The following is a 12,762-nucleotide window of genomic DNA, read 5'->3' as shown; positions in this document are numbered from 1 at the left end:
AACTCATCAAGAGGATGTCAGAGTCACACTTGGCATAATTGCTCCCAAATAGGTAAAAATCAAGACTAAGAACAAGGGTGAATCAAGCAAGAGAACCCTTTATTTGATTTAATATAAATGAATATTTAATTAAAACGAATGGAATACAGTTAACATTACTATGAGTTGTAAATATTGAATAATGTTTCCCCTTCATTACTTTAAGATTAAAACTGAATGGCAAAAGGTATGAGGAATTTCCCCAGGCTTTTGGGTCCATGTGCAGTCTAAAGTCCCCAGGCTGTGTAAAATACAAGTGTTCTCAAACCCTGATTTGGAGAGACATCTGTCTCTGTTTATCTATTATCCATCCGTCTGTACATCTATTCCTGAAAGTGTATAGCAGAGGTGGTATTCAGCAGGTTATGACCAGTTCTAGAGAACCGGTAAATACCACCTCTGACTGGCCCTGCCCCCATCTATTCTTTGCCTCCTGAGTCCCAGCTGATTGGTAGGAAATGGGGATTTTACAGTATCCTTCCCCTGCCATGCCCACCAAGCCACACACACTAAGCCATGCCACACCCACCAAGCCATGCCCACAGAACAGGTAGTAAAAATTCTGACTTGCCCCGCCCCCATCTATTCTCTGTCTCCCGAGTCCCAGCTGATGGGGAGGAAATGGGGATTTTGCAGTAACCTTCCCCTGGAGTGGGGTGGGAATGGAGATTTTACAGTAACCATCCCCTACCACGCCCACAGAACCAGTAGTAAAATTTTTTGAATCCCACCACTGGTGTATAGGCACACAGAGCAAAGTTGAAAAAGAGACATATCAGGCCCTCGCTTCTATGTTTATATTTGACCAAAGAAGAAGGACCAAGGGAAGACATGGAAAGGAGATGATAACCAAATGACAGATGCTTCTAGATTAGCCTTTCATGATACAATTGCCCCGCCTTATTTAAGGAATTTATTCTTTTTTTTTTCCTTAGGGTTTTTTTTCCCCCCCTTACACCCAAAAGATCCATTAAGGAAGAAAAGATGGAATAGGTAGATAATGTCATTTGGCCATTAGCACTAGGGACTACATTGTAATGCTATCTGGAAGCAAGAACAATATAGACATTATTTTTGTTTTTCTTGTCTATCATGTAATTGTAAAGAAAATAAATCAAATATTAGGAAATAAGACCTTTCATGGGCAGCTAACAGTCAAGGATGCAGCCTCAGAATATAGGAGCTAGTATTGGGTTCTTTGGGTTTAAAGTGTGGGGTGGGGGGAGGGACACGAAAAGTAAGAGCATTAGAATGACTGACAGCTGGCAGCAGACATTGTTGTAAATGAATGCAGGGAAAAGAGGGAGGCAAAATAGAGGTCAGAAAAGAGTACGCTGTTCATGGTAATAAGCAAAATAAATGAGGAATTCAAAACAGAGGTAAGAAGATTGAAGGAAGGGGCAGAAAGGATGAGCCTCTGCTGATTAGTTCCCAAAATAATTAATAGATTACAGTAAAGCTTCCATGAGCCACAGGCAGGGTAGTTAGGCATGTTTCTTTCAGAACCTGCTGACATCTCTCCATTGGTGGGCTCTTGAATGGAGGTAAGACTCCTTGCCAGTTCCATCTGCTTGCCAATGCCCCTGCTTCTCTTGGTTGTCCAACAGGCTCTTCAAATGAGTAGGGAGACATTTCTTGTACTCTAGTACTGCCAAAGCCAGCTATATTCTTACCAAACTGGATCTGGAATTGGCACTAGTGATCTGCCGCTCTGTTTAGCCAGGTCTCAAGGGAAATGCTTGCTTCTGCTCCATTGAGGACTTGACTAGAAGCCGAGTAGCTGGCTAGTCACTCCAAGTGGCTAGCCAATTAATGTAAGCTTCCAGGGACCTAGGTGGAGAGGTTTCTCCGACTGTGAGCTTTCTAATGAACTCATGATCTCCAATCTCTCAGGAGAGCAATTGTGAAGTGGAAGAGCTACCAATTTAAAGGTGTAACAGCCACCTTTATTCCCTTGAGTGATGACTGTATGAGTATAGAAGTAGTAGGTAAAATGTGTATGACAGTCAAATAGTAGATAACATAAGAAATATATATTCAGATAATTGATTTGTAGTTCCTCATCTACCTCCTGTCTTTGCTCTTGCCAGCACAATCAATGTTCTGCAGACTTACTGAGACAATTTATTATTTATTTATTGAATTTATCTAGCCACCTATTTGCCCATGGCAACTCAGGGTGGCTAACAGAATTTAAAACAATCAAAACTAACAAAAAGAATCAAATAAATTAATGTAGTACGATATAACAAAATCACCCCCACCTCCCACCCGCTGCCCCACCGACAGCAAATCATGCGAGCCATTTAATGGGCTCCATCCTGCTCTGGGTTCCTGGGGCCCACTGCAGAACCAGGTCTTCAGTGCCTTCCAGAGCCACTCGGTGTTGCCAGGGTTTAGTTTCAACCCATTTGCTGCCCATCCAACCCCTAACAGCCTCTAGGCACTGCGAGAGGGAGGACACGGCATCACTTAACTCTATTGCTTTTGCTTTTCTTCCCACCATATAAAAAACTCTTTATCAGTGAATATGGAGGGGAAAAATACTGCATACTGCTATTTTTTGTCCCAAATCCATTTACAGTCTACAGTTATCCTGCTATAGCTTCTGCTTCTCTTGTGCCTTTTTTTACTCTTTCTTTGCCTTCCTTTGTTTCCTTTGGCAGTTTCACTATACAAATGTACAAATGTCATCCTCTTCCAACAGCATCCTGGTTATAGGATACCAGGCCTTGCCCTCTCCTCCATCTGCCCTGATAATTGAGTAATATCCACACAACTTTTGTTGTTGTTGTTGTTGTTGTTGTTCTTGAAAGAGTTTTATTGTTCTTCCCAGCCTGGATACTGCCAGTCAGATTGCCTTTGCTAGTGATTTCTTTTTTTAAATTATTTATTTAATTTTAAATTTTATTTTAAATACAAGTAATGCAAACAATACAAACGTATACATACACATCTAAAGGGAAAAAAGAGAAAACAATACAAATAATACAGTGTACTCCCTCCCCTGGAGACCATTTCCTCCCCCTTATATTTCTTCTTCTGTAACAGCTAAAAAATATACAATATATTCTGAATGTGCCCTTATCCCCTCCAAAATGTTCTTGAGAAGGTTTATTCCCTTTGCCTTCCATCAACACTGATTTTATAAAATCCTCCTATATTTCATTATAGTTGTTTGTTTTAATTATCCCTTTTTTAAATTTAATTTCTCGTTTGTTGCCATGCTCCAAATTTCATTATACCAATCTTTTCTTTGAATATCCCATTTCTTTGAATATCCCAATTTCGTCCCCTGTATTTAGCCATCACTAATCTAGCTACCATTATTAAGTTTACACAATTATTTTTTAAACATTCTTCTGAAATTGTAGTTTGTGAGAGAAAGGCAGCAGGATTAAGTTGTCTCCATGTAGCAGTTTCCGAATAACTTGGCACTAAAGCTCCTATGATCAATAGGTATTTAGGTACAGGGTTGTATAGATGATAATTTAATGTATTTGAGAAGTACAGGGATGAACAAGCTTGACCTAGATTCTGTAACAAAACTCTTCTCAGCACCTCATCAGAAGCAATGACTAATTTAAATGGCACATAAAACCAATGGTCTTAGGGTGAAAACATAACGCTATTAAGATGATTGCATCTTTAATATTTAAAAAAAAAAGTTGCTATAATTTAAGCCAGGCTCGAGAAGAATAGAATCCTAAATGTCCTCTTCATTCCTTCTTATCTTTGAAAAGAATCTGAGAAATAATGACAGTTTGTGCAGGTCACTTTCACCATTATCATTGCTCCATATGTTATACACTTGAACTTGCACTTTGAAAATAAGTGCCAGAACTAATAATCTCTGATTCAAATCTGATTTGAGATTTAAAAAAAATCACATTCCTCAATTGAACAGGTTGCAAAGTCTAATCTACAATTTGCAGCAGAATGCAAATGGCAGAGATTATACCATCTCTGAAGAGCACGTAAATGCATGATGTTATTTTTAAAAGCTACCCAACATAACCGAATACATCCCACAAGTAGGAAAACATGATACCAAAGAGAAAATGTTTTTTTCCTCAACTTTCTTTTTTTATTTCTTTGCTTTTACCTCTAATGCTTCCCAAACCTGGATAAATTTCCCAAAATTGGATCGAAGTTTTTCTTCTGTTAACAACATACAAACCCACTACCTTTCACAACATTTAAATTGACTTAAAGATTGCCCTGTATACTAAAATAGATTCAAAAATCTCCCAAAATATTCCTCCTATTAAGACAAACATCATTGAAATTACCAATGGCAATTGGCTGAAATGGCTGAAAATCGTTCAGTGGTATTTTTTTTAAATAACAGGGGTAGACCTTGAATTATGACCATTTATTCAGTGTCCATTTGAAGTTACAATGGTGCTGAAGGAAGAGACCACTTATCAAACTGAGGACTGGTCATAAGTGGTTTTGGGTAATGAAAGAAAAAAAAATAGGAAGCACTTCTCTATAGAATTGATCTTATGACTAGTTTTTAATGCTGATCATTAAACCAAAATATAATCATCATTCTGTGGCATACTAGACAGTCTCAAGGAACTTTGTGGTCCTTAATGACAATTTTGAGTTTCTTTCTAATTCTGTAAGATAAGCATATTAGTTACTGTACTGTTTAAATTCTGGTTGGAGATGATGGGGGATTGTAGTCACAACATGCCTGGGAAGCATTAGATGATGGAAGTCTTCCAATAGTAATAAAACATGTTTGTTTAATTTAATTTAATTTAATTTAATTTATTTATTTGCCAAACATGTATAAGATAACAGATATAAGTATAAACATGATTATGAATACAGGATAAGGATACAAATAAATGGGGACAGTAGGACAGGGATGGTAGGCATGTTGGTGTGCTTATGCATGGCCCTTACAGACCACTTAGGAATGGGGTGAGGTCAATAGTAGACAGTCTAAGGTTAAAGTTTTGGGGGTTTGGGAAGTAACCACAGAGTCAGGTAGTGCATTCCAGGCATTGACCACTCTGCTACTGAAGTCATGTTTTCTGCAATCGAGTTTGGAGCAGTTTACCTTAAGTTTGTATCTATTGTGTCCTTGTGTATTATTGCGGTTGTTCCTGATAGAGAAACAGAGTTGTTAATGCCTGGAATGCACTACCAGACTCTGTGGTCTCTTCCCAAAATCCCCAAAGCTTTAACCAAAAACTATCTACTATTGACCTCACCGCATTCCTAAGAGGTCTGTAAGGGGCATGCATAAGAGCACCAGCGTGCCTACCGTTCCTGTCCAAATATTCCCTTTGATTGTATCCAATTTCATATAGTTATTACATACTTATGATTATATATATGCTTATATATCGTTATTTCATGCTTATGCTTATATATAATGTTGTGACAAATAAATAAATAAAAATAAATAAAAAATAAAAAATAAATAGAGGGTTGGCTGTTTTTGTGGGGCAGTAGGAATGCGAAAGCATGACACTGTGGTAATGAGGGATGGGAGAAAAACATTAAAGGATGGTAATAAATGTAACCTCCGATGTTACATTGGTGTGCAAATGTTACATTAGACCAAATGTGATCAATATTTCCTTTATTCAAAATGTGTTTTGAAAATATGTCTAAGAAATTTCGAACAGTCTGTCTAGGTCTCATCTACACACCTCCATTTTATCCTCATAACAATTCTGTAAGGAAAAATAAGTATTGCAATTGGCTCAAAAATATTACGTGGCTGATAGAGCAGGGGTCTCCAACCTTGGCAACGTTAAGCCTGGCGGACTTCAACTCCGAGAAAGCTGGCTGGGGAATTCTGGGAGTTGAAGTCCGCCAGCTTAATGTTGCCAAGGTTGGAGATCCCTGTGACAGAGGATTTGAACCTGGGCCTTCTCAGATAAGTCCAGCATCTTTGATGATTAGACTTCATTTGGTCATTTATTTCCCCAAGCAAACTTCATTGTGAGGAAAACACGAAGCACAGCAAGTTCATTCTTACTGCACATAGCAAAAGAGTGGTATCCTTCCTGTGATTATCATCTGGCTGTCTTTTCAAATATATTAATAATAGCTTCTCTGGGAACTCAAAGTGTGCATGGGCATGGCTGTGTCATCTTCTCATCCTCTCAATATTTCATCCTGAAATAGTTGAACTGAGCGATCATTATGGGCTTATTATGGACTTCAACCTAAGTCTCCTCAGTCCCAGTCCAACAACTTAACCACTGCGTCATATCAGTTCTTAACGCGTTACAGGTTTTGTGTATAAATTTTTGCTAGGTGAAAATGTATTTCTAGTTCTTTTGTTAAGATTTAGTTAAGAACCTAAGGTGCCTAGCACTCCTTTCTCCAATTTAATTCCTATCAGTATGAGAGGCAGGTTGCGCTGAGGAAGACTGACTGGCCCAAACTAAGTACTGTATTGCCTTCTTTGAAGATGTGAGTTAGCTCCTGAGGCTTTTACCTTCGCAATAGGAAGTTGGTGGGGAAAGGACTGTACAAATCCTCCGTCCACTCCCTTGTTTCTGGAGAACTGCTGTCCCGTCTGATGGAGAAAGGGGGGGGGCGCAGGGGCTATAACACTAATGCACTATGTAAGGCTCACAGCCATCAGCGCAAGAGAAGCTGCCAACTCATTCCTCTCTTGATATACTTTGGACACGCTATATACTCATTCTCTTTATTTGTATGTCCACTCACAAACACACACACTCACACAGACACATGCGTGCCTTCTAGTGTACTCCTCCTTGTTTCCTTGCCTTCCCAATCCCAGACGGCTGCATCCACCGAGGTTTGCTTTCTTTCTCTTCTCTTCTCCTTCCTCACGGTAGCCTTCCGCAGTGGTGGGAACACCAAGAGATCTCACTTGTGCCTGCTGCAGGCTCAGCTGCTGCAGAGCTGGCTGCAATGGCTCAGCAAGAGTGAGGAAGGAGGGAGGGAGGGAGGGGGAGTCTGGCTCCGGGAAGCTCTGGAGATGGATGAAGAGAGAGAGAGAGAGAGAGAGACAGAAAGAGAAAGAGAGGAAGGGAGGGAGGGAGGAGAGAAGCAAGGGGGCAGCTGCAGAAGCTCCTCCTCCCCACGGGCAGCACCAGCCCAGCCCTGTTGTTCTGTCACTGAGCAAACGGCTGCGGTGGCAAGAACTCTTCCCCCCCCCCCCACCAACAACCCCCTTTCACTGCCTGGGAAGTACTGTCCCCTCGCTCGATGGCTGGCATAGTGAGTGACGGAGCCCAGCACAGCCGGGCGGCACCATGAGAGGTGGGAGCCAGCAAGGCTGTGCTTGCCACCACTTGTTCCGCAAAGTCCTGGCCAAGTGCAGCTGCTGCCCCTCTAGGGCACGAGGTGAGTGGGATTCCCAGCTTAGGCACTGTTTTTCTCCTCTCCCCAGCTTCCCCCCCCCGCCTTCCCCCCCCCCCTCGGCTTAAGCACCACAGCCTTTATGTTGCCCTTTTTCTTAGACGCTGCTCGTTCACTCATCACTGCTTAAATGCCACCTGGCCAGTACCAGCATCGTTATCCAAAGTGGGCATCACCAACCAGTAGGATGGCATGGGCGTTGTCATCCCTGCTGAATAATATCACCTGGCCTGGGATACCTTTCACTGCCGCTTCCTTCTTGTCAGAAATTAATACTATTTTGTTTGAGCACACCATTTGCTGTTGAATCGCCTGACATAGAGCGGTGGTATTTTGCCATGTCTGTCTCCTTTGGCGTTTCACAGGTGTCATGGTTTCCCTGGATGGGTATGAGTTTGCTTTCCAGGTGTTGGCATATGGGATGGGCATCTGCTTTCTTTAACACGGTTCCTCACACTCTTGTACTATTCTGGTACTTTCTGCTTACCAAATAATTAGACAGGGTTTATGTCAAGTTACCTCAGATGCCAGTTTCTTGTGGCCAGGCAAGGGGGGGCACTAACGGGGCAGAGTGACACAGCATGGGGAGGGGTGGTTTAGAAAAGTTTGTGGCAAGTATCAGAGGTGCAACTAGAGTGGTCCAATATCTTGGCTTTCAGACAAGTGAAGTGGTCAATTTTTAGTGGCTGTTTAAAGAGATGGTTTTTTTCTAAAACGTATGAACGTGTTCTCTCTCCAGAAGAGTGCACACTTTTTTTGTTGTTGTTTGTAATATTTTAGCATGATTTTGCATGCATATTTGTATTTAGAATGGCAGGTTATGAGTTGGACCTCTATACGAATCACTGTAAGATCCCTATTTACGTCTTATTGCACAAATCTGGTTCGGCACTCAGGTTGTACATGTGAGCAGAAGGGACAACTTGTGGGAGGCTATATGTACAAGAAGGCTGGCTGTGGGAGAGAGGAACAGGAAAAAAAAAACACCTGGATGGGGGGGAGGCTGTGCATGCATCTTGGAATACGTGGCTGTGTATCACTGCACGCATTATTGCATTTCTCCTGCAGTCTGTGAATATGTGAGGTTGCTTGTGTCAGTGGATTGTGTTCTGCACACAGACTTGAGAATATAAAGCACTCTCTGCATGAGCAGAGTTTTAAAATGCTAAAGAAAAAGTGAGAGAGAGAGATGAGAAGTACCAGGGAAGGATGTTTGAGAACTGTCTTCCTGTGAGTTTTCTGCTACTCAGCACTGCCTCTCCTCCACCCCATTTCCAGCCAGTCTTCGTTGCCCAAATATCTAAGATTGAGGCTGACAGCAATATAGTAATGTTGAAAATTTAAAGAATCAGAGAACTGGGGTATAAGGTGGTGTTATGGGACAAGAGACCTAGGCTCCAAGTGTTAATCCCAATTTAGTGAGTAGGGGTAGAAGGCACGGTCCATCTGTTTGCATATATGTTTTGCATCCCCTTATGCTTAGAACTTGCTACAAGAGGCTAGTACTCTTGATTCCTCTTACCCAAATCTTATCTAATCCCTCCTTTTCATGTACTGTTTTTGGCTTAAAAGCCAGATGCCTGTACTCAACCGTTAAAAACGAAGCCTAGGTTACATGTAACTATCATTCGTTTTTCCTTGTTATCTCTACATCTCCCCTAGCTTTTCCATCTGTTGACATTTAGAGCGTAAGTTCCTCAGTGCAGAGATCTGCTTTTTTTTTATAAAAAAAAACCACGTAGCTCAAGACAAACCCATGTGTTTGGATATTTCTTATAAAAATAATAACGACGTGTGGGTAGCAACTGGCTGTGTTGTTGGCTTTTTATACTTCTCATTTTCAGGGAATTTTTGTGTGTTAACTCTTTTCTACCAAGGATCCTGCAGAGCTGTATGCCTGAAATGCCATCAGACCAGGGAGAATAAGTTCCAGTAGATCCACATTTTAGTATACTCCAAAACAAACCCAGTACTCCCTTGCAGATACAGGCTAGGGGCAGGGGTCTCCAACCTTGGCAACTTTAAGCCTGGTGGACTTAAACTCCCAGAATTCCCCAGCCAGCAATGTTGGAGACCCCTGGGCTAGGGAATATAATGCTAGGGAAGCCTTCTTCTTCAGTATTGCTATTTTTCTGGTTGAGAATTCCATGATAAAATGGTTAGAATTCCATGGTAAAATCCATGGAATTCCATGGTAAAATTCCATGATAAAATGGTTAGAATTCTGGTTGAGAATTCCATGATAAAAGATCCCAGCAGGATCTTTTTTGTAGCGATTTTTGAAATCACTGAAATCCATTGGGCTTACATAATGTAGTAAGTAGATCAAAGCATTTACCCACATATGAATGTGAAAAAAATGCACACATGATTTTCATTTTGATTCTACAGTATATGGATTCTCAATTAGGCCCCCTCGCACCTGACTCCTTGTCTTTTCTTTTGCGCTTTACATGTCCACCCAAATAATTCTGCCCAGTAATACAGTTCTTTATTGTTGTTTCCTCTCTGTATACCCTCCTCTTCCCTTCCACTTAGGAAAGCTGAAGCCTGCCAATTCTCAGCCATGTAGCTAAATTAATAATAGGTTAGAAGGGACAAGCTGAGGGTTGGAATCTTGTTGCCCAAGGGGTACCTGTGCTGCTCCAAATCCTGTATTCAGATAATGTTCATTTTACTGGCTGCTCCGTTTTCATTTGGGTGAGAGACAGATGATTTTAGATTCTGACAATATAACCTATCTCAAACCACTCTTAAGCTCTTAAAAATGACTAGTTTGGGGATCTGTAATACAATAGGTACGTATATATATACATAGGTTTTCCCAGCAACAGTTACTGGCTTTAAAATGGTGGATGCAAAAGAGCTATTGAAACCCTGTTCTGTTTATGTGCAGGTAATGTGGGTGAAACGTGTTCAAGGAGGGGGCCCTTGTTTATATGATTTAGAAATCCACTGAGGTTATACTACCTATATAAGCCTGAGGAGTTTTTGGTACTGTCTGAGCTTGGTTGGTTTTCTTGCAGACATTTCATTACCCAAACTAGGTAACCTCATCAGTACTACATATGGAAGCCTGCATATCGTTTAAGGCACTGACGGTTAACCTTTTCAGCACCAAGTGTCGATACTGGAGCGCACGTGCGCGCTGGAGCAATGGAACCCGGAAGAGAGCAGCTGTCTGGCACGCATGCGCGTGGTAGAACCCGGAAGAGCAGCTGGCAATGGCGCGCATGCCCACAGAGAGGGCTCTGCGCGCCACCTCTGGCACACATGCCGTAGGTTCACCATCACGGATTTAAGGAAACTAACTGGAAAAACTGTGAGAAAGATATAGTGTTTTGTTTCTAGTGTTTCTCCGGTTTTTGTTTAATGGAATACATTTCCAAAGTTCCCTATATATATTAGATGTAGCTCCCATTGCCACAAGTCCTCACCATAAAATTATGATCCCATCTCGATGGATTAGGGATTGTGACAATTGAACAGATCTGAAATTTGTTTTCAGGCCTTTTTTTAAAAAATGATTTTTTTCTAGAATAGTTTTTTGATTTTTTTATTGTATTGCATTTAAATTGTTCACAACACCTGTAATAAAATTGAAACTTTATTTTCTATTCATGAGCAGACATACTGCTAGTTTTCTCCGACTGATCAGTTTTCAGGCCTCATACTTATGAGCAACATTCATCCAAAACATAAAATCATAGTGCAGTTTGTCTAATTGTGCTATAGTATGTTTTCTGAACCCAATCACTGTGATTTATATGCTATGTTTGTAGCTTTTATGTTACGTGAGTCCAGGTAGTGGTCATATCTATGACGTTTAAGCAAAACATGACTTGGTTTGACACATGAATATAACCATTAACATATCCACTAATCTCTGGTCTATTTTGGTTGGACCTCCAAGGCTTGCTGGTTTATTCCTCTGGTTTGATGGGCCTTTAACTAGGCCTCTTGGGGCCTAGAAGCAGCTGTCGGAATGACAGTGGTTCAGTGAAATTGGAACAGAGGTTGTGGGAGCAAGCATGACTTTTGTCCTCATATCTGGGAGCACAGCTGAGACTTGAGTGGTGAAGCAGGAACTAGGGGAAGAGAAGCTGGTATTAATTCCCTTTCTTTTGTTCTTGGATCAAAGGTGGATTGTTAATGCCGCTTTCCCACAGTCAAATGGAAGTGTTAAAATATCCATTTGCTTGCATATCTCCAAGCACCCTTATTAACTACAGGCAGCAAATAAGGCTTCGGTGTGGAGGGAAAATCTGCATCGGGCCTCTTCTTTATGCAAGTCTCCCTCCCTGCAAAAAAGAGTGTTTTGAGTCATGTCAAGAGTGACACAAGTAATTGCAGCTGGTTCCAGTGTACTGAGGGATTAGGAAGCAAAGCTTTCCAGAGCAAAGCTAGTGACCAAGCAACTTTTTAAGCAACCAAGAAAGATTAGGATGCCCTCTCATGACTGCTTCTCTGCGTAGGGTGTTTCTTGAGAATCTGATCCTGAAATAAATATTGGCCGAACCTCAAAACCTGCAGCTGGCTGTTCCAGTTATCAACAGTGACTCCAGTCGAGATATGGTTGGCGCTGCTCTCAGATTGATGGCAACCAATTTTTGTGCTCTGCCATACTAAGGCCTACTTTTTTCTTCCTCCTCCTGGTCTTCATAGGCAGGTATGGACATATTTTGCAGGGCAAATGCTACAAATAATAATAATAATAATAATAATAATAATAATAATAATAATAATAATAATAATAATAATAATAATAATAATAATAATAATAATAATAATTTTATACCGCCCTTCTCCCGAAGGACTCAGGGCGGTTAACAGCCAGATAAAAACAGTACAATACAATACAATAAAATCACTATTAAGAAACTTATTCAATAAGGCCGATAAATTAAATTTTAAAATACATATTATAAAATAAAACCCCATTTAAAATCCAATTAAAAACCCCTCTTATGCCAGTCCTGCTCTGAAGAATAAATATGTCTTCAGCTCGCGGCTGGGATGAAAACAGTGGTGAGACCTACTGTTAGGCTCAGTCCAAGTCAGATGTCACTCAGGTTCTGACTGGAAGTGCTTTTATCCTTGTCGGTGAGGAAGGAATAATAAGACCGTCGCTTCAAGTTGGTGCAGAGTGCTTTTTCTTCCTCCACATGGTAAGAACGGAGTGCTACACTGGGAGAGCAGGAAGTCTCAGGTCAGGCGCTGGGTGGCTTTTCAGCAGACTTGAGGTTTGAGAAGTTCTTATTTTAGAAATCCCATTCTGGAGAAGGGCGCCTGTATGCACTTAGGCATCCTGCCTCCGTTCCTAACAGAAAAATAGAGAAATAAACCAGGGAGTCTAGA

At 41.0% G+C, this 12,762-nt stretch overlaps 1 protein-coding gene across 10 annotated transcripts in view; it reads left to right on the top strand.

Annotated features, from left to right (window-relative positions):
- ARHGEF25 (Rho guanine nucleotide exchange factor 25) overlaps nucleotides 1–12,762 on the top strand; it is a 104,086-nt gene that overhangs the window by 34,958 nt on the left and 56,366 nt on the right. Inside the window, exon 1 of one of the 10 annotated variants that reach the window (XM_058168409.1) lies at nucleotides 7,188–7,389. The exons of 8 other annotated variants lie outside the window; for them this stretch is intronic. In XM_058168409.1, the coding sequence (XP_058024392.1) occupies nucleotides 7,299–7,389 (91 nt within the window). In that variant the 5' untranslated portion in view covers nucleotides 7,188–7,298. Of the gene's footprint in view, nucleotides 1–7,187; nucleotides 7,390–12,762 lie in introns of those variants that run through there. One more of the 10 variants, XM_058168417.1, reaches the window with a different exon arrangement.

Source organism: Ahaetulla prasina, chromosome 2 (assembly GCF_028640845.1).
Source record: "Ahaetulla prasina isolate Xishuangbanna chromosome 2, ASM2864084v1, whole genome shotgun sequence".
Taxonomy (NCBI): Eukaryota; Metazoa; Chordata; class Lepidosauria; order Squamata; family Colubridae; genus Ahaetulla; species Ahaetulla prasina.
This window is presented reverse-complemented; position numbering and strand designations above follow the sequence as displayed.